Source organism: Mus pahari, chromosome 5 (genome assembly GCF_900095145.1).
Source record: "Mus pahari chromosome 5, PAHARI_EIJ_v1.1, whole genome shotgun sequence".
NCBI lineage: Eukaryota > Metazoa > Chordata > Mammalia > Rodentia > Muridae > Mus > Mus pahari.
Window position 1 is genome coordinate 131,502,047 of NC_034594.1, and position 22,563 is coordinate 131,524,609.

A 22,563-nucleotide genomic window follows, 5' to 3' on the forward strand; every position below is an offset into this window, starting at 1 on the left:
ACACACACACACACACACACACACACACACACACACACACACACGGGCAAAAGGAAATTCATGGATTACTTCCGAGGTGTAATAGTTTCACTCATGTCAGTAACTGCACGCGGGTCTCCTGTTTACCCTCTTGTGTGGATTCTTTCTGGTTCTGCCAGTGTCCTTCAGGACTCAGCCCTATGAAGGACAGCTCAGGCTGCTATGACCGCCATATCGGAGTGGACTGCTCAGATGGTTTCAATGGCGGCTGCGAACAGCTGTGTCTCCAGCAGATGGCGCCGTTCCCGGACGACCCCACCTTGTACAACATCCTTATGTTCTGCGGGTGAGTTGGAGTAGCCAAGAGGGTTGCTGGGCTGAGGGGACTTTGCAGGCTGAAAACCCGTGTGAACGAACTGGTCATGCCCTAGGCTCTAAGGAGAGAGCCAGTAGCATAGAATGAGCACTTTGATAGTCTAGAGGAACCTTAGGGAAAGTCTAGTCCCGTGGCTACAGAAACACAGCCTCTGGCTTACCTTAAAGGAGAAATTAACCACATGGTTTACATAAATCATTGCTCAGTTAAGCCAAGATGTTCCAAGCTATGCCTTAAAGGGGCTACATTAATAACACGGCAGAAACTGTTCCCGTGGTCCAACACTTGAGAGAAAGATTATGTGAATCTAGTAGATTATCAAAGGTAGAAGAGTGGTTTTCGAAGAATGGAAACTTCAAATGCTGCTTCTCAAAGCCCTGGCATTTTACATATCCTGCCCTCCTTCTGCAAAGTCATTAATCCCTCAGGATATGATGCTCTTCCTGTGATCAGCTCTCTCCCCCATCCCCGTGAGGGAACAGCCGGAGCAATAACATTCCATTTCACAGGCCAGAAAGAGGCCTGGTGAAGTAAACTATCTCCCTCAAGACTGGAAAGTCACCAAACGAGAAGATTAGGAGCAGAATTCAGGCCCTTTCTGACTTTTTAAAAGCACTGCAGTTTTCTCAAAATTTAAATTTGTATTGCTGAGTGAAATTATAGTTGAAGTCATTTTCATGCTATATTTATCAAGTAAATAAAGATTTACCCAATTCTGCTATGTCCGTAGATGGCTCGTCCCTTCTTTTCTCCCTTCCCCCACTCCCTACTACTATGCCCCACTCCCCCACCCCATCCTATTGCTGCCAAGTCCACTGGGTGCTCGCTGCATGCCATACACCATACTGACCACTAGGCTGTGGAGGAAAGTAGCATTTAGTTTTGTGTCCTCAAGAATCTCACCATCTAATAAGCTTGCAATGAAAATCAATGTTTATAGTCATAAAACTATGTTAGGGGCTCGCTAAAAGCCAATGCCTGCTGAGTAACCCGTGAGAAGGTTTCCAGTGCACTTGTAATGTTGTTTTATTGTATTTTATCTCATTTCTTTGCAATTGAGCAATTTGTGTATGTAGTTTCTTGTAAAATCCCATTCCATAAATAGAAGCTTGCTCTAAATTTTAATGTTCTCTGTAATGCTACCATTAAGATCGACCCACTTCAATTAATGTAAGCAGATTCAGACGAAGCTGTGTCTCGTTTTATTTACTGTATACTCATTTCACCACCTGCTTGTGCAGACAGCCTGTGTACGTGTACAAGGGTAACAACAGGATACCCAGAATGGCCTACCTTCTCAAGAAGTTTACCATGTAATGCTTAGACAGAAGAATGAGAAGTGGGGCCATATGGAAGGGACAGACATTTGGAATCAGGCAGCTTTACCCTGGCCCGTCACCCAGGCTCTAGCTGATTTGACTAGAGGAAGGAGCCATTTCAAGATCTACTCCAAGACGTACTCTGACTTGTGGAATCTGTCCTTTGTGATTCTCAAATCATATCTGTCTCCTGGACATAGATTCTCATTGGACTTTCGGGTTTCAGTCAGAATTAGGCACCTGTTGAATGGTATTGCCCAAGGCCCATATATTATTACTTGGATGCCAGATAAGTCCTGATTTAAGGTTCTTGTAGAGAAAGAAATTCACATGCACTTACAATTAAAGAATTCCATTCGCACCTGTTAATTCAACTGTATAAATGGGAAATGGGATGAATTAGCAGTGAAGGCTGCTTGCCCACGGTCTTCATTTGCACCTCTGCTAATAAAAGTAGCAACATTTAGCCAGCACTAGCTGTACATTTAGCATGGTCTAAGTTCTATATGTTGAATATATGAATTAATTTCCTCAACAGCTATTTCCCACCCCTTCCTTGCAGTTTTGAAAACGAAGTATCACGAGAGTTTCATCAACTGGCCCAGAGTTGCCCAGTTAAGGACAGCATTAATGTTACTGTATTGTGTTTTACTTCTTAAAACTATGACCCTTTATTCCTCTATAAAGGATGGATTTTTTTTATCACAATTACTCCAGATAGTGAGAAATGATGTACTCACCATCATATTTGTCTTAAAATTTTAAATTTGTTCTATTTCAAAGGAGGGACATTTTTTTTTTAAACAATGGCAGCCTTGTTAAAGAACTGTGTCTTACTTGAGCTAACAAATTTATCTTACTTATAACATAATTACAAATAAAGTCCAATTAATGACTTACAAGTCACTGACCCATGATTACCAAATTAGTATTACACTCCAATTAGAGCAATACGACGTGGAAAGCACCCAGCTAAGAGGGAGTTGTTGGTTTATGGAGCACACAGTAGCCCCGGCATCTATTTACTTCAGAATGTCAAAGCTGAATGGAAGGGGGTTGGTATGAGTTGCTGATTTGTTTGTATGCATTCAAACAGAACACAGCTAGGAGATCATAAATCTTCCTCATTTCTTAGTTGACTTGCCACAGGACCAGTTTACAGAGTTATTAATTCCTTAAGCACAGTGTCACTCTTTTGCTGCCTAATTACCCTACACACAATTGTCAAAGCTCCACCGAATGTGCTTGAGAAAAAAATGCAGGCGTACCTTATGCTCAAGTATGTCAATTCATTTATAAGTTGATCTCCCTTAATTCTTAAATTTGATTCAGAAATCAGAAGGATAGGACAGGCAGATGCTCCTGAGTCCTAAAAGAGCTATCTTCTAGGAAAAAAAGTAAAAAGATTGATGTTACCATGATGGCAAGAACCTCAATTTATAGATTTAAGAAACTGAGTTTGAAAGGACCAAGATCCAATTGGATGATCATCCCTGGTTTGGGGCCATCCAGTATCTTTCCGAAGGCATTCTTTCCCAATTTGCTGAATTGTTTTTGTCCTCATGAGTCCATAATGCATACTTCCTTACCTTGAGCTCTCTATCCAATTAGGTGTATCGAGGACTACAAGCTTGGCGTGGATGGACGCTCTTGCCAACTTGTCACAGAGACCTGCCCAGAGGGAGGTGACTGTGGGGAAAGCCGAGAGGTTCCCATGAACCAGACTCTCTTTGGAGAAATGTTCTTTGGCTACAACAACCAGTCCAAGGAAGTAGCCACTGGACAGGTGCTAAAAGGAACATTCAGGTAAATTTCATATGCATTAATCTGTTTTTCAGGGGTGTTGATGTGTCTTCCTTTTTGAAGAGCCTTATTCTAGGCATAAAGTTATATATCTTGGATCATGGTGAATGTGATATACCTAAAGATACAGATAGTGCTCTTGCCCACAATTCTGTCTACATCTACACTCTTCATTCAAGAACCCAAGAAACATGTTCTTTCTGGGTGCATTGAAAAACCTTAAAAGAAATCTTACCTTCAAGATTTCATGTCGAAGCCACATCAAAATGTTCAAGTTCCATTCTACCTCCAAATCTTAAGACCTGGCTTAAGCAAGTCTAGAACAGCAGTCCTCAGAGTCTGCTCAAAGGGTTCTTAGACATCACTGAACCTCTTCAGGGAGCACTTAGGCCCCACCCATTAGAGAACTAAATTTCCTTCATATTTGTCAACAAAAATATCATGTTGACATACATTAGATTCAGTTGTAAGAATCCAGTTGTCTATTAAGTAAGACATTTAAAATATAAAATAATATCATTCCCCTCTTTCCCATAAAACAGGTTAATATTGAATGGGCTTATTAGCAATTTTATATAAATTAATCTTTAAAATTTCTCTTTTAATTTCTAACATGGTAAATATTGACATTTATGATCATGGCTAAGTATTTGGGACATTTAATTATTTTGAAAATTATAAAGCACTCCTGAGGACAAAATATTTATTTGATCCATTTATTTAAAAAATGTATTACAGATTCTTCATTTGGCCAACTGACTCCTGTGTTTGTTCTTTGGGGGGCTGTTTGAATTTTCTTAGAGCCCATGGGAATAGTCTGGCTATGAGATGATGATGATGATGATGATGATGATGATGTCAATATTTTAACATGAAACACAACTTGGTAGCAAACTTAGCCTTGGAAACCCTTGGTAACAAATTGGAGGCAATTTTCAAGATGGTTCCTGTTTCTATTTTGAACAGGAGATTTTACAAGTAGTTCTTTTCACTTTCATCAATGGCATTGATTTGCCAGGGCAAGAAGTGTGATATCAGAATTGATCTTGTGATGGTCTGAGTCTTCTCCGTAGTCTACAGATGTAACCGAGAGTGTTGATATCTTGTCAAGAGGGAGTCAGAGGCAAACACTCTGGTGGAGGGAAATAGTCTCCATTCTGCCAATAAAATGTTTCAGCTGATTTGCCTCTCATCTCTGCCCCTATCCCCTACCTTCCTTATTCACATGACTAAGTAAGTCATGAGTACCAAGTGAGTCTCAGGGTGAGGCATGGCTTTTGGTAAAGGAAGACTTTTTACAACTGTGTGTTGAAATATAGACTGCATGCTGAGGGGTAGCATGGACACTCAGAAAACAAAGGTCTGCTCTGTTTCTAGACAAAACAACTTTGCTCGTGGTTTAGACCAGCAACTGCCGGATGGTCTTGTGGTTGCTTCTGTCCCACTGGAGAATCAGTGCCTAGAGGAAATCTCAGAGCCCACCCCTGACCCTGACTTCTTGACCGGTAAGTGTGCCTTCACTTTTCAAGCCAAACCCAGACAGATGCCTGTAGTTTCTTAAAATCACACCATTAGCTTGACGATACCCATGTTTGTTTCTAAGCCAGTCATTTCATTGAAACATGATAAACGGTTGGTTATAAAATTGAACATTATTAGGATTAATCATCAGTAAAATTGTGAATATTCTTATATAATTGCTACAAAATACCTGTGACAATATCTTTTCTTGCTAAATTCTATAGGAATTTATCAGAAAAAATGTCACAATGGAGGCATATGCATTATAAAATCAAACATTATTAGTATTGTCAGTAAAATTGTCAATATTCTTATATAATTGCTACAAAATACCTGTGATAGTATTTTTTTTCTTGCTAAATTCTATAGGAATTCGTCAGAAAAAAATGTCATAATGGAGGCATATGCATTATAAAATCAAACATTATTAGTATTGTCAGTAAAATTGTCAATATTCTCTTATAATTGCTAAAATATCTGTGACAATATCATTTCTTGCTAAATTCTATAGTAATTCGTCATAAAAAATGTCATATGGAGGCATATGCATTCAAAGGTTTTGTCTATTAGAGGTATGTAGGTCATGGAGACAGAGAGAAGATGGATTGCATCCATCCTCCTAAATGTGCGTTAATAGTGCAGTTGAGTTCCCTGCAGAGAACTTATGGAGCAGTGAGATAAGACAGAGACCTGCAGAGTTTTGTTATCCGGTGACCCTGTGTTTGAATCTGGTTGTATTATGTGAAGGTCTCTTGATCCTTCATCGAGTGAAGGAGACAGTAAAGCCTGTCTCTCTGTTCTTCAATTCCGGTTTCTTCTCTCAGCCTGTAAGGGACAGAGACGTAGCCTGATTAGCAGAGGCAGGGCCCAAAGGGGCTAATGCTCCTTTCTAGGTCGTGAGTTCTAAATAGATCCTCTTTGAGCTAAGAAGGGACTTCAGGTGTCCTATGAACTCTAGGAAATCAGTGACTTGAGATGTGGCATCACTTGCTAGAACAATATGCATGTGCTCAATTTCGTTTATTATGCTTGTTTCTTCATTATCCCTCTGCCTTATTTATCCTGCCTTCCTCGTTCTCTACTTTCTGCCTCTTTTCCTCCATTTACTAAAGAATGGCTGAGCCTTCAGCAGAAACCAGGGATTAGAGGTCATTCATCAGGAGGCAATGAAGCTTAGTAATTATTAGCATGCACTCTGGAGCCTGACAACTGAGATCTGGCCCTTGCAGGTCTAAGTTCTGGCCCTTGCAGGTCTAAGTTCAGGGCAATTTACTTAACTTCTCTGTACTTAGCCTTCTTTTACCCTTAAAAATGTGGGTTAGAACACTATCTTCCTCATGGAATTGATGTGATGGACTAACACTAACAAAATTGTTCCTAACACATTATGACATCTGTATTTATTAGCTAAATAATGTACCAGTGAAAACTACTGTTCAGCATGTATAAACAACCTGTGCCTATATACAGTGGTAAGTGTTCTAGCATAAAATGGTAAACTTACTTAAAACACTATGAGATATTTTGGTGATCTTTCTTTCTTTCTTTCTTTCTTTCTTTCTTTCTTTCTTTCTTTCTTTCTTTCTTTCTTTCTTTCTTAGTTTCTTTCTTTCTATTTCTTTCCTTCCTTCTTTCTTTTCTTTTCCCTTTTTATTTTTCTTCTTCCTTTCTTCTTCTTTATTTTTACTCCATTGTAGATGACATTATGTCTCAACAATGTCATGTCTCAATGTGAAAAAGTAGGCCATGCCTCTTACATGTCTTCCCTACAGGAGGAAGGGGAGCAACATAAAATAAATAATAATAAGTAGATATGTACTGGACCTTCAAGGAATATCTTCAAAATAAAAAGTCAGTTGCCCATGGGAGACTGACTGCACACATATACACATACAAACAACAGAGAGAGGGAGAGAGAGAGAGAGAGAGAGAGAGAGAGAGAGAGAGAGAGAGAGAGAGAGAATGAGAATCAGAGAGCCCTTATGATACTAACATGTAGCCTCAGGACTGTTAAAAGGCATAGGTCTCTGGCATCTCTCTCTCTCTCTCTCTCTCTCTCTCTCTCTCTCTCTCTCTCTCTCTCTCTCGTGTGTGTGTGTGTGTGTGTGTGTGTGTAAAAGAGGTTTGGGGGCTGATATCTACAAACAGGGCAAGTTTCATGCTACCAATAAACTACTTGTTTGAAGACTCACCAGAAGCCACACACACCCCTCCCCTGAAGTTTATGATTAATTTTGGAAGAGAAGATTGTCCTGCAATTGCCAGGCTAGGAGTATACCCAGGGCAGCTGAGGATGATACCAGCAGCTTTTCAGAAGGATTGAGTGGAATAGAGCTGAGAAGCATCAGAAGCACCTGTATTTGAATCCACACCTTTGAGATAAGGAAAAGCTTCAAATTACATTCTTAGCACAACAGGATTATATTTACCGGTGTGTTCTCGGACCTCTCTCCACATGGCTTACTAGAGTTTAAAAAAAAAGAAAAAAGAAACAAGTTGAGACTTCTTTAATCTGCATGTCTCCAAGGAGGAGGGAATGGAAATCATAGGGGGAATGTACAGTTCATGGCCTGGCTGCTTTTCTATCCAGCTTTAAACCTATTTTTGTTAGGCAGAACTAGGTAGACCAAGGGCATACCTTTCTGTGTTATAAGCAAAGAGTGAGCTCGTTCCCTCGAGGTTTTAAAGCCCAGAACAACTAGAAGGATCGATTAAAGAGATGGCTGACCCAATACCTTCCATAGTCTCCAGCTAGTTCTGGCAACAGCTTAGTGATAGCTTTTCATGCAGTGATACAGTGAATCTTTCTGTCACACTCTGTGTTGTTATGGGTCATAATCCTCACAAACCTGCAAGCTTGGAGGGTTTTAGAGCTAAAGTGATCTTCAGAGTCTTCTGTCTCAGCATTTCTAAGCATGTCTTTTGCTGTTTTTTTTTTTCCATGAAGAAAATCAAAGTTCTTTTCATAAACCAGTTCTGACTTCAAATTTGTTCAGAAATCTGCATGAGGTATCCTTCCCTCAATAATTTACATCACCTTAGTATAGTAAGCCTGCAGGCAAGAAATCCCCTTCACTTTATTTAACCCAGCAATTCCCATTCCTGTTTAATTAGAGAATCCTTTACACACAGACCATCTGGCAGAATTATTAAATAACACTGGCAATAGTGATTTATAAATCTTTGTTGGCTTCTTCAGAGTAAAAGTTGAACACTCTAAGCTTCCCGGGCCTTTCCATTGTCATACTTTACATGGAAATAAAGAAAGGCCAATCAAATGGTACCAAACAGGTAAGTGCTATTTATTCTGGGCTGGCAATAGCGAGGAACACGGCAGCTATCATGCATGTTTTGGCACAGTCTCGTAAGTTGGAAGGGAAACGGAAAAGCCTCATGATGAGAAAGGGGAAGCTCACCAGTGCGACTGGCAGCTGTTGACATGGGGAAACTGAAGGTGAACCAACTGGAACCTCTGCCATGGTCTAGGGGGACGCATTAGATAATCAGTCATTAATAAGATCCTTGGTGTTTGAATGACATTGTTACAGGAATAATCATTGGCCCTCTGGGGTCATATGGTAGCGAAGAGCTGGCTTTCCACAGAAATAGCTTGTGGGCTTTAGGTTTGCTCCCTAGATGAGTCAGTAGAGACTGGCGTAGTTTTCTAAGTGGTTGCTGTAGATTCCTGGTAGAGTTCTGCTTCTGCATTGTTTTTTTGTGTTCATTTGTACACTCTTTCCCTTACCCTCCTCTCTCTTCCTCTGCCTGTCTCTCTGATTCCTTCCTTTCCCCTCTCTCTCCACTTCTCTTTTCAGATTATACCTTGTATGTTCAGTAAGTATTTTCTCAAGCATAGGTTAAAATATGTAAAATAAAAATAATACCCATTCTCAAGAAAATGTAGTCAGATATTTTATTTGGAAAAAAAAATCCATTTAGTGTAAATGCATTCCAAAAATGATATAAAATAAACCTGAATGCATGTCAAGGACACTCTGAGAAAGAAAGGCATGACTCAGCTGGAAAATCCATACGTTATTCTTCCTTTGCAACTACGGGAAGAATTATTTGTGAGTAGGCGGAGACAGACACCTCCCAAGCATTAACAGTTATGTGGCTGCTTTCCTGACGACGGTGGAGTCTGAGCATAGCCACTGGAATTGTGCTTAGCAGTGAAGTGTTGGGAAATAATAAAAATCGAACCGACAGATCCCTGGTGCTTGTGCAGGCTCTCGGTTCTGATGGGCTGCCTAGCCATGCACTGGCGGGCCATGGCCGACCTGTTTTTATCTCGCGGAAACTCTGACTCAGAGCTTCAACATTTTTACACCCAGCTCACGAAGTTTCCATTGGTGGGTTGTTACCACGCCAAACCCCCATGACCTTTGTGGTGCATCTCAGGCAAACCCTTTCTTGGCCACTGTACCTTTCCCTCTTGAACCCAGATGAGCTGCCACATGAAGGAAATCACAACACAAACGTAGTTCAGAAACAGTGATATCCCAATCACTGGGCACAACAACGAAAGTCCTAACTTGTAAGTCTTATTAAATCTAAATCCTCCACTGTCGAATACTGACAGATCTGCCATTGAAACCAGGAGACACTCGTAATTACATCTTGTCCTCACACTATCTCCATCCTAAAGACCCAACTTTCTCCTGCTTCTTTTTTTTTTTCCTTCATCCAACCTGGAAGTCCCTCCTACTCGCCCCACTGGCTTCTTTATTCATTAGGGGATTGGTTCACAAGAATAGCACCAGGCCCATCCACAACAGTTAAGTAACCAAGTCTACTTGGCTCATCCTGGCTAGAGATGGGAGACCATCTCCAAACATTCATGCCTCATACTTATTCTTAAATCCTCTGTGTTGTTCTAGGATGAAGTCTATAAGGTCACAGCAATGTATCTGTTAAGAAATGTCAAGTCTACATATGTAAACTTGATGGATGGAGACGGAGGTGGGGTGGGGCAGGAAGGTGACAGTGTCACAGGGACATGCTTGCACAGGTTGCTTTATTCTCTCCCAAATTGTTTTATGCTCATAATTTTATTCTGCTCTGGCCGCCTACCTGTCTAGTAAATGAGATAAATACCCACTTTAGATATAAAAACAGAACATTTTCAAGAACATTTGCCTAACATCATATGTACAGCTACTTGAAATCACAAAACTGCGAAGGAAACCAGAATTCATTTCAGCCAGACCTCTGTCTTTGCAGATTCCACATCTGGGAACTAAAATGTCCCACAGCCAAGTAGCCAGACAGAAGCCACTTGGGTTGTGAGAAAGAAATGTGACAAACATCAAAGTAATTGTCATTCTGAAACATCCAGCTGTAGCAACACTAATAGCCTGAAGCCCGGGCCACCTGGTTTCTTGTCTATCTTTTTTCTACCAGGACACAGTTCAGTTAAAGGGCTCTACCCTCCATTGTTGAAGATCTTGGTGTATTAGCCTTAGTGTGTTTTATACATAGGCATTATCAGACAGCAACAGAGTGGCTGTTCTGATATGGACACTGTATTAAATGGCTCTCGGCACTGCACATGTATTTTCTGTGTTAATGAATTGTACCTTTAAGGTAATGAAGTCTTACATTTGCTAAGTTCAAATTCCATTTGTCTGCTTTTGAAGTTAATGTGAAGGTGAAAAGCCAAAGTTTGTATTCATTTGAATGTCGTCAAAAAGCTTCATGCTTTGAAAGATGAACATTCAAAGGAGAACACAAAAACCTTCTCTTCGTAGCATGAAACTTCTTTTTGATTACCTGAGAGAAAATTTAAGCAGTTGCTTCACTAAGCAACTTTTCTTGACCTTTCTTCCTTTTACCAATAATTATTCCCATCTGCATCACACAGAAATGGAAAGTTGGTAATTACTCACCTAATTTGATCAGAGTTGACAAGCAGCTAATTAATCCTGCCCACTCTCCATTTGGTTTACGTATTCCTTTAGTTGGTTTAGTTTGAAGAAGCAAATGCCAAAATGGCTGAAGAATTAAATGCACAGGTCTGTCTCACTGCCACACTTGTGCACACACAGTCTATGTATCATGTACACTTGAAGTACTCATTTGTATATGTGTACATGTATGCACACACTTAAGTATATATGTGACATTTATATAACAGATGTCAGGCACAGAAATGAAGCTAAAATGGTTTGTTTTGAGTTTTTTGGTAAATAAAATTAGGAAGGCATTATTTTATTTCCTTTGGCCCAATCATCTTGTTTCCGTAGGATATTATATTTTTGGTAGTCACTAAAATTCAGATTGGAGAACTCTTTCTCTCAGCTCTTAAGGAAGAGCACACCATTGATGACTTGTAAAGGCCCTAAAGAGACATATGTTGAGAGGTCTTGGGCAACAGACTTAGCCTCTCAGAACCTGGATCTTCTCATAGGTAATGGGCACCTTAACGATATAGCCTATTGCTTAGCACATAGATGGTATTCGGTATTTGGCTGCCATTACCCTTTGATGACTTAGTTACCTGGGCACTGTCCTTTCTGGTAAAGGGGAAATAAGCATAATCAGCCTCAGAATAATTAAAGTGTAAATGCCAAATATAAATCAATTAAATGAGTCAGAAAAATTGATGTTACAGATACACAAACTGAGTCAATTACTGCATTTTTTTTTAAAAAGAGAATATGAATCTGGCATTACAATAAGCATAGAATCGAGTATAAATTTATTGTTTAGATATTACAATAGAATGAATAAGGAGTCTGGGCCTAGCTTCAGGCACATCTAGGACCCCACCATGCTTTAACCCAGTGTCCTGGGTACTTTATATAAACTCCCTCTCAGGGTCTTAAGGTCTTCATTTGGCAGGTATAGATAATAACACCTATAGAAGAAGGATCAAATGACTTAAGATATGCAAAGTGCATAGCAAAATGCCCAGCCGAGATCAAGAGTTCAATGGAGGATGGATGTCATGACTGACTACTCTCCTAGAAAAAGTCTTTTCATCAAAGAACCCTTCATAATTTTCTCACCATTACATCCTTAGCGTAATTGAACAGGGTCATGCTTTTCAACTTAGGGCTTGTGAGTCAGCCTCACACAGTGACCTTCTGTCTCCTCTGTCCCCAGGGATGGTGAACTTCAGTGAAGTGTCTGGATACCCTGTGCTGCAGCACTGGAAGGTTCGGTCTGTGATGTACCACATCAAACTCAACCAAGCAGCCGTCTCTCAGGGTGAGCACAACAGCAAGCCTACCCCCAGGCTTTGGAATTTCTTTCCAAAGGAATCACTCAGCTTAGAAGTAGCCCAGGACACAGCCGACTCCACGAGACTTGCATCCAGTGTGCTCAGATGGACTCTTCACGGCAAATGGATAGAATGTGATTATTTCCTAAGCACAGATGAAGTTGCAAGGTGTATCTTATTCTATAGAATTGGCAAGGCTGGAACCAATGACAATGTCATTTTTCCTGGGGTTATGCAGTGTGAGGAGAGTATGTTTTTTTTAAGCGGACTTTTCATAATTGTCAGAATAAACATTTGAAAGAACAAAACCATGATTAAAAGATTTCACGTGATGCCCCTCGTCCCCAGAAAAACAAGTAGCTGGAAGGAAGTGAAAAGAAAGAAATAGGAAATGAGGCATTTCCTAAACAGCAAACATAATAGAATGATTACTATAGAAAGCAACAGAGAAATCTGTCTATAACTATATGTAGTAATACATGTTACATCTATTACATAGAATGCAATGACGTATAAGCATGCAGCTATACTGTATCTAATAAGGAATGGTGACTTTCCAGTTTATTAACGGTCTTGGAGGCAGCAGAAGGAAGGTGGAGTCTCAGGGTCAATTGAAGGAAGATAACTGACCATTAAGAATTATGATGAAAGCTGGGCAGTATGGTGCATACCTTTAATCTCACCACTTGGGATGCAGAGACAGGTGGATCTCTGAGATCTAGGACATATTGGTCTACAGAGTGAGAACCTGGTCATACACAGAGAAACCCTATCTCAAAAAAAAAAAAAAAAAAAGAACAACCAAAAATAAGGATGACGAAAAAAGAGCCATATACTCAAAAAGGATGTTTAGAAAGAAGCGATGGATACAGCTGACCAGATAGAGTAATAGAATTGGAATGTTTACTACAGACAATTTTCTCCCATGAGGCTGTTAAAGAAAAGCAGAAACTACAAACAGAATTGGCTGGTGTGAAGAGAGAAGAGACATACAGTGCTCTGCTGCTGTTCATCATTTCCTGATTCTTATACATTTGGTTTTTGTAAAACAAAATATAAGCATATGTAAAATACAGGTGACCTTTCCTACCTATATTCTCCCATTGTCTTTTCTTTAGAAAATGTCAAATCTTTTGCAAACTTTTTTTGGTTCCTGCATTCTTTAGGTTTTTTTTTTTTTTCCACTGATATTTCAGAAAACACATGATACAATTACATTCAGGAAGGGTTTATTTGGGGTCACTGCCATGTTAGAGAAAGCATGGTGGCAGGATCTGATGACACCAAGTCACACCATGTCTGCTCTTAGGAGGCAGAGAGAGATGAATGCAAGTTCAGCTTGCTTTCCCTTTGTATTCAGCCCAGAACTCCAGCCACCCAGAGCTAGGGTGGGTCTTCCCACCTTGTCTCAGTTGTTCTTTTACTGTGATAAAACACAATGACCAAAATCAACCTCAGGAGGAAAGGGTTTATTTGATCTTACACTTTCTCATTACCGCTACATCACTGAAGGAATCCGAAGCAGGAACTCCAAGCAGGAATTGAAGCAGAAACTGGAGAAGTGCTGCCTACTTGCTTACTCCTTGATGGCCTTCTCAGATTATCTTCTTATACAACTGAAGCCAATCTGCCAAGGTTTGACATCACCCACAGTGAGCTAGGTCATTCCACATCAATCATTAATTCTAAAAAAATGTTCAACAGACTCGATTACAGGCAAATCTTAGGGAGCCATTTCTTCAATACTCCTCCTTTTTCTTCAGTATATCTAGATCTATGTCAAGATAACAAACTCCAACCAGGAAACACGTTAACTAACCTAATCTAGAAACCCCTTCACACATATGCTCAGAAATTCATTACCTAGATGATTTCAGATACTCGCAAGTTGACAATCAGTATTAGCTATCACAGTCTCTACCCAAAGAATATATATATATTTTATTTTATGACTCTGTGCTTCACCCACACCCATATTCACACAACAAATAGATCATAAAACAGTGCTTCGTGTCATGATGTGAAATGCTCCCTGATAGTATGTATGTTTCTATTTTAGACTAAACTATTCTCTTTCTATTTTTAAAATGCTATTAATTGAACTGACTAAATTGGCTTAATGTCATGAACTGCAGTTTTAGGGGATACAAAACCCATTTACTTAATGGTTGCAGGAGTCAGGATTTACCCTCCTCTGCTTAACTCACCTAAAATTAACCAACATACTTGAAAAGACACCTATTTGGGAACAGGAATATTTATTTCAGTTAAACAGAAATGCATGCTATTCCTTTCTAGTTCTCAAACACACACTTGAGGTCCCAGGGTCCCATGTGGGTCCAGTTTGCCTAGGAATCCATGTCCCTAATGGGTGAGTTCCCGGCCTTATTTACTCTCGGTGACTTTCTCCCATAGCCTTCAGCAATGCTCTTCACTCCTTGGATGGGGCTACATCTCGTGCAGATTTTGTGGCTTTGTTGGATCAGTTTGGAAACCATTACATCCAGGAAGCTGTGTACGGCTTTGAGGAATCCTGTTCTATATGGTACCCAAACAAGCAAGTCCAGCGGAGACTCTGGCTGGAATATGAAGACATCAGTAAAGGTGAGTGGCCTGCCCCGTGGCAAATTTTACACCTGTGCCAGTCCTATCTGCCCACATACAGTCTGTATAGCCACACATAAAGGCTCCATAGGAAAAGGATTAATTCAGATTGCCCTCAATTCTGTGGGCTTATCTGCAAAATTTCTAAGGTCATTCCTTACCTGCAAAATTTCTAAGGTCAGTTTGCTAAAAATCAAACCTCAAAATGAGGATATTAGATGAGGCGGGTGGAATCAACCATATGTTCACTATGTTAGCTACTATAGAGTCCACTAACAGTTGACAGCCACCATCCATTCTGTTGCTGTGAAGAAGGAGAGAAGGGGGAGAATGTTCCAGTCCATTTACCCACCACAACCCCAACACACTGCCTCTTAACTTCTCACAGGAATGACATACTAGGCCCCTTCTCGTTTATTCTTGCAGTACTACATTTCGGTTTATTTTCCATTTTCCCTATTGATTTGTGTTGTGAAGAAATGTCTTAGTGTTGGATAACAGATTTAAAAATAAACCCCGTCCCTGCAATCTGAACAGCAAGTGAATGACCAGTAAATGTGACCCTGAAAACTTTCAAACCTTCTGAAGTCACTTTGTTGTACATTAGTGATGCTGTCCTAAGTATTTATAATCATATCAAGACTGATTTAGCATTGCCGTTCTTGGACTTCCTCCTGCAGGATATTCTGTCGAGAGCTAGTTATGGACTTGCGAGCTGCTAACAGGGGAGTCTTGAGCTGACAACAAAATTCAAGAAGTGTGATATCTTAACAGTCATGGATCAAGACTTCCTGTGAGACTAGGGAAACCCCTGTATCGGCAGTACTACCAAAGGGCAATTAGGGCTCTGGCTTGAACATGCTGGTTTCTGCCAGCTCCAAATCCATTTGCCTTCCTCAACAGGATGCAGAAGTCTTATAGCTTCTCTTCTGACTGGCATCTTTCTCCCAGGACCAAAAGATTAATCTCTGGGCTACTGTGGCTGTAAAAATAATTGCCTGAGACAGAGTCCTCCTACATCATGAAACACAGCCTCAGGTTTCTCAAACTTTGGAATCTAAACAATCTTCTGAAACCAATTTGCTGGGAGAACTGTGTACTTCTAGTACTTATAGGGACTATAGATAAAAGCAGTTAAAAAAAAAAAAGAAAGAAAGAAAGAAAGAAAGAAAGAAAGAAAGAAAGAAAGAAAGAAAGAAAGAAAGAAAGAAGAAAGAAAGAAAAGAACAGTTCTAGCTGCCAAAGCTTGCTGAAGTATCCATTCCAGAGTCCAGGGACTGAATCACAAGGCTGAGCCCTCAGCTATTCCTGCTTGACAGGAGCTCAGTGAGTGTCAAGGCCTGGGATTTCTGGGAGACAAACATCTGACCTTTCCCCAAGCTCCTGACTCTACTTGTTGCTTCTCCCAAAGGACAGTACTGTCCTCAAAGAGAAAGACTGAGCCCAGAAGGGAAATCTGTCAAAGCCTTGGCACTGTGCCTTGCTTTCCTTTGATGGGAAGCCTCTCTTGCCACTGGGCATCCACCATTGCCACAATCCAAGTGTTGACTTTAGTTCTCCGAAATATGACTTATCTAACTTCTCCCTTGTCATTTACTTTTAAAAGGTATTCAGTCATCTTAGTTTGCCTTAGAGATGCCTGACTTGTAAGAAGTCACGAGTGACCACTGCCCATGCGCACCCTGACAGCACCATTTTTGAGACTTCTCTGTAAACTATAGGCTTCAACGATTTAGTTGTTTGTCTTTGTTCTCCATTTTAAATTTGGGCACTGATCTCCCTTATCTCTAAAACACAACCATGTATTGCTCTTCCTGTTGCTGTTATTGTTTCTTGCCATTGTGGCCAGTGATGATAGTGGAGGTAGTAACTGGTGCGAAAGCCCTTATGATACAGACTTTTATGTGGGCATCATTGGGGGAATGCAGCATTAGCTCTATATGACTGACAAAATCTCAGAGGAGCATGGTTTAAGCCAGATCTTTGGAGGTCAGCTTTCCATTCAATAGTTTTTTTGTTTATTTTCTGCTTCTCGTGATACCACTGTGTGGTTTGGCATTTTAGATAAATTACCTCTATATGAATCTTTTGGAAACTTATGAAAAAATATACTTCCATTTCTTATATCTAAGCTTAGACTTGATCGATTTCTCTTTTTCTCTTTGTCTACACCTAACCCCCTTTATTTTTCCTTTCTCACAAAAATAACACAATTAGAAATAGGATTTCCCAGTCATTCATGTCCCTGTACATTGAGCTCTAAAGTTACTCTGTCTCCTTTCGTCACCCTTTACCCTCGAATCCAGAAAACGGGAATTTCTTCCATCTCGGAGTAACCTCCCTGCCTGCTCTGGGCTCTCAGCTGTCCTGTTTCTCCTTACCCCATGATCATCAATTGCGCCCTTGTTAATTCTTTACCATCTTTTTGGCCACCGAATTCTGTCTTCCCAACGTTAAGTCTTTGCAAACTCATCTTCTCACAAACATGAGCCTTTTTACAACTGTTTACTTTAAACACATTCTCAACACATTTCTTAAGAGTCTGTACCATTTCTCTGCTGCCTCTCATTGACTCCATTTCACTCTTCTGATTGCTTTTTAACAGCACTAGAGGAGAAAATCAAGGACTTTTTAATCAGAGTGTCACTGACATTTATTCTATGACTCTCCATCTATCTTATCTATAGACTTTCTATCATCATGTCACTCCTTAAAAATCCTCTCGTCACACAATGTTGCCATTGCTGTTCTGTTCATATTCCCTTCTTATGCTCTTAACCTCTATTTTCAAACCTTTACCCTTACTCCTTTGAAAAAAAATCATTTACATCTATTATAAGGATGCAACGCTTTCATTTTTTCCAAGATTTCTTTTACTATCTCTCTCTTTCTTTTTCTCGTGTGTGTGTGTGTGTGTGTGTGTGGAGAGAGAAGAGAGAGAGAGAGAGAGAGAGAGAGAGAGAGAGAGAGAGAGAGAGAGAGAGAGAACAGGTGTGCTAGTGCCATAGTGCCCATGTAAACAAAGGGAAAGTATCAGTTTCTCTAGAGCAGGAGTTACTGGTGGTTGTGAGCCACCCAATTTGTTAACTAGGAACTGAACTCTAGTCTTGCGAAAGTGTAACAAATGACCTTAACATCTGAGCCATGTCTCCAGCCCCTTACTGCTCCTTCCTTCTTCACTGATGTTGGGGGATTTCCATCTGAGTTTTCCTCAACCTCCACCCCCAAATCTTTCCTTTCCTCCAAGAGCCAAGACTTCACTGATACTTAGTGTTTAAGATTTCTGCATGCATCTTCTCCAGGAACTCCAGTGACCAACACCTGTGTTCCCTGTAGCCACCAGATTCTCAAACCATGTGTGGCACAAAATTTAAAGTGAAGAGTTTTTGTTCTTCTTATTCTTTGCATTAAACTACTATGAAGTTCTGACCTCTTCACCACATAGATACTTTCTCAACTCATGTCTCCCATTTTGCGTTTCCTCAAGGTTGATGTTACAATATCAATTGCTGTAGCAATGATTCAGATTGGAGAGAGTAACAGGGAAGGGAAGGGAGTTAGAATCTCATATATGGTGGGCTGTAATAGATAACAAGAGCTAAGTTCAGATGTGCACTGCACAGTTGTGTGAATGTTGTTAACTACAATGTTGTCATATTCTAAATGGTTAGAAGTGAATATTTGAGTATATTCATCATAAGGGATCAAAATTTAAGGTGATGGATATGCTAATCACCTCACTTTGATTATTACATCAAACATACATCATGCGTATACATAATATGCATCATTCAACATATCATGCTGTACTCATAAATCTGTATAGTTATTATATCAATAAGAATGCCGTTTAAATGGGTTCCTCTTGTAACTCCTTCGCTTCTTTTTCCTGCCATTTCACTGCATTCTAAAATTCACCATCTGTTACCTTTTAAAAATGCAATTTAATGCCATCGCTCCTCAGCTTGAAGCCACATCCTTACTTGTCCCTGCTGTTGCCACTTGAGTAATACAGCTTTGCTCCCTGTATTGGTTTCCTGTGGTTGCTGTAACAAATTACACAAGCTTGAAGTCTGAAAATAAAGTCACACTCTGCTAGTTCTGGAGGCCGGAAGTCCAGATCCATGCTCGGTGAGCTGAAGCTCAAAAGGCTGACTTCAGCAAGAGAGGATAGGAGCTTCTAGAGATCCTGGTCTCCTTCCTTTGGCCCTGAAGCTCTTTGGACTTCTGAGCCTTGAGTCTTGTAGCTATTCATCTACCTAACCTTGTCCACCATCCTGGATTCCCCCTCCTACTCTGCAAGGACTAGTTAGAGTGATGTCATTTTCACAAGGCCTTCCTTCCCAACCCCAGGCAAAGTTTGTGTTTCCTGCTTCTATCACACTTTATAGATTCTTTGTAGCATTCTTACATGTGCCTGTATTGTCATTTGCTTGTAGGACTTCTCCTATAACAATGGTCTTGGAAGCACTAACTATATGTCTATCTTGAATTTTAAGTGTATTTGTTTAAAATATTCAAAGTGCATTAAAACAGTATAAAATGAAAAACAAATCTTTTCCCTCACTCTTTCCTAGTAATCGACTTGCCAGAGGGAAGAAGAGAACCGTGACTACAAGTTTATTGTCTAGACATCTGGAGTTCCTATTCTTCTGCATTTATAAGAGAATGAACAAAGTGTAGAAGAGATAAATTAGAATCTAGTCTTATATGTATGTGTGCAATGTATATATCCAAACATAAATAACATATAAAGTCCTTTAACTCTTTTCTCTCTGAATATATATAGAAGGTATATCTACATATGAATAAATACAGAAGGTGGTATATATATATATATATATATATATATATATATATATATATTACATGTAAGTAATATATATAGACAATACATATGTAATATCAAAATCACTTTATTTGTATAAGAGAGCAAACTGTCTGGCTGTTTGCTCCAAGACTGATTAGTGACAAGTATAATAGAGTTTTAATTTTTATGGTGGTAACTTCCATATTTCTTTTCCTACAACAAATATGTGCCTCTTCTATAATAAATTCTTATAAAAGATTAAAATCTATTTTATGAAAAATTTGCTATCTTCTGTGAAAACTGATCCAATTAACCTACAAAACCAAAACACACCATGTTTCCACACATTGCTCAGCATTGGCGTGGTGCTAACCTCAGCATTTGGGAAGTGGATTCAGGAGGATTAGAGATTCAAGCCTTCCTCTGCCACATAGCAAGTTCAGAGCCAGCCTGGATTATGTTGACTCTGAATGAAAAACATAAAACAACACCTCTCCCTCCACACAAACCCCCACCAGAAAAAAAACAAAAAATCAAAAAACAAAAACAAAAAAAAAAAAAAACAAAAGAAAGAGGACAAGGGAAAAAATCCTCTGAACATGGGCTGGAAGTCTGGAAAGAAATGCAAAGCATTATGAGCACATTACATTAGTGTCTAAGTCTTCAGCCCCAAGGGAGTGCTAGGCATACAATTAACTCCCACAGATGGGTCAAAGAATGAGCCTTTCACCTTCCCTTACTTCAGAAGAAATAGGAAAAAAAGCTGTATATAGCTATAGAGCTCAGAAAAGTGATCAAGAAGCCGTGGTCCTTCCTCAAAAAAGTCTTGCACAGACTTAGCCCTAATCCCCTCTTACACAGTAAGCTCGGCTGCTTTCTTTTATTTTTTTAATGCTCTACTCAGGAGCCTGTTCCACAGGCTTTTCTTTCCTTCCATTTCCCAAGTCACTGGCATTGTTACTGGAGATGGGACCTTTGGCCGGTTTACCTTCCTGACCTGTGCTTTTGCTGCACATCAGCTGGGGCCACCAGGCTGATGAATTGAAATAAGCAAGGATTCCTTTGTGCTCTGACTGCTAGTCCACAATGCACACTGTTATCTATTCACTTGTCTCCTTCTCCCCGGGAAAGCAGAGAGCGATGCCTTCTTTTTCCTCCGAGACTCAGCTGAGAGTTTTGCCACATCCTATGACCTCTACTTCTACGACATGGGCAGTCGTTTTAGAGGCAAAGAAGTCTGATCCACCTATGTGACAGTGTATCCCCTGTACTCAGGACCAGGTTTTCCATGTTCCTCTGCTTTGCTTGTGTGTGGTCTTGGTCTTAGACAGATTCACCTGGTCCCTTTCCCACGATAGACAGACCTCTGCTGCAACTGTCCCAGAACAGGGACTGCTTCAGAGTTAGCTCTCTGCCTCAGCTGTCCAAGAACAGGGACTGCTTCAGCCATTAGCCTTCAGATGCCAGGCTGAGTGAGGGTCAGCTGAGAATGAGTCTCGTGGATTTCAGACTGGTGTGGTTTTCAGGCTAATGTCCCAGACTGCAATGCACGCCTTGACAATATGACCAAGCTAAAGACACAAACTTACAGAAATCTGATGAAAAGTAATCATTAAATTTTCTGTAATGTTTTGTTTTATGACCCTTGGGTTGCAAATCAGCTCCAAAGGCCCTTTCTGTGTATATTTGCAACAACAAAGTTAACACTCAAGTAGCAAAGCAATTATGGCATATGGCTATTTTCTCTAAATGATTCATTTAGTCATTCGGCAAACGTTTGCTAAGGGTGTGCTTAATGTAAAGCCATGCAGTAAGCTGACAATGGACCAGGAGGATTATGCTGCTCTGTGGCATCCACGGGTTTGAAGAAGGAGCCGCCAGAGCTAAGTATGGCTGTGCCATAGGCAGAGCCTCTAAGCTTTCTAAACATGTGTGAGCATATAGTTTGAGGCTTCTGGTCCCTAGGTTCTGATGCAGTAAGTCCAGAGAAAAATGACTATGTAAGTTGAGGGAGGATGTTATTAAGAATAATATTCCTCAATAGTGACTGTGTTGAATGCTTGTTCTAAGCGAGGTAATCTGTTATGTACACAATGTAGCTTTTCTCATTTAATTTTCTAGCAAACAGATCACTTAAGTCCTACCCTTCCCAGTCTATAGAGAGAAATTCTCTGTAGAGCTTCAGTAATTTGCATCACAAGCCTAATAGGTAGCAAGTCAGGATTAGAAAGAATGCCTATGCTAGGGAAATAGTCAAGTCGGTAAAGCACTTTCGAACAAGCATGAAGACCAGAGTTCAATCTTTAGAACCCACATTAAAAAGTATAAAAATGATTTTAAAAAGCTGAGTATGACGGTGCAAGTTGGTAATCTCCGTTGTGAAGGGGATGAACAACAATGACTCCAGAGCTTGATGGCAGAGTAGCCCAACCTCTGGTGTGTACCTACCTCTGGTGTGTACCTACCTCTGGTGTGTACCTACCTCTGGTGTGTACCTACCTCTGGTGTGTANACCTCTGGTGTGTACCTACCTCTGGTGTGTACCTACCTCTGGTGTGTACCTACCTCTGGTGTGTACCTACCTCTGGTGTGTATCTACCTCTGGTGTGTACCAAGCCAGAAGAGACTCTTATCTCATTAGACAAAGAAAATGACTTTTGAGGGATAACATCCAAAGTTAACCTCTGGCCCCCCAAACATACATATGTATACATACGTGTGCATGCACATGTGTGTACATGTGCACACACACACACACATGCACACACACACAATTCTTTTCTCACTGGAAAAGTACTGAAAATGGCTTCATGCATGTTACCTAACAAGTTCAGAACACAAAAGGGTTCAAGGTGAGATCAAGAAATCACTAAAGTCAGGAAATTGATCTACCTTGGTGATCCCACCAAGGCTAGATATCCAGTCC

The 22,563-nt window shown here is 40.2% G+C and overlaps 1 protein-coding gene across 2 annotated transcripts in view; it reads left to right on the forward strand.

Annotated features, from left to right (window-relative positions):
• Window positions 1-22,563, forward strand: part of Astn1 (astrotactin 1) — a 320,538-nt gene that overhangs the window by 230,092 nt on the left and 67,883 nt on the right. For both annotated transcript variants that reach the window (XM_021198865.2, XM_021198866.2), the window contains exons 12-16: window positions 159-325; window positions 3,286-3,480; window positions 4,855-4,982; window positions 12,106-12,210; window positions 14,639-14,827. In XM_021198865.2, the coding sequence (XP_021054524.1) occupies window positions 159-325; window positions 3,286-3,480; window positions 4,855-4,982; window positions 12,106-12,210; window positions 14,639-14,827 (784 nt within the window). The remainder of the gene's footprint in view (window positions 1-158; window positions 326-3,285; window positions 3,481-4,854; window positions 4,983-12,105; window positions 12,211-14,638; window positions 14,828-22,563) is intronic.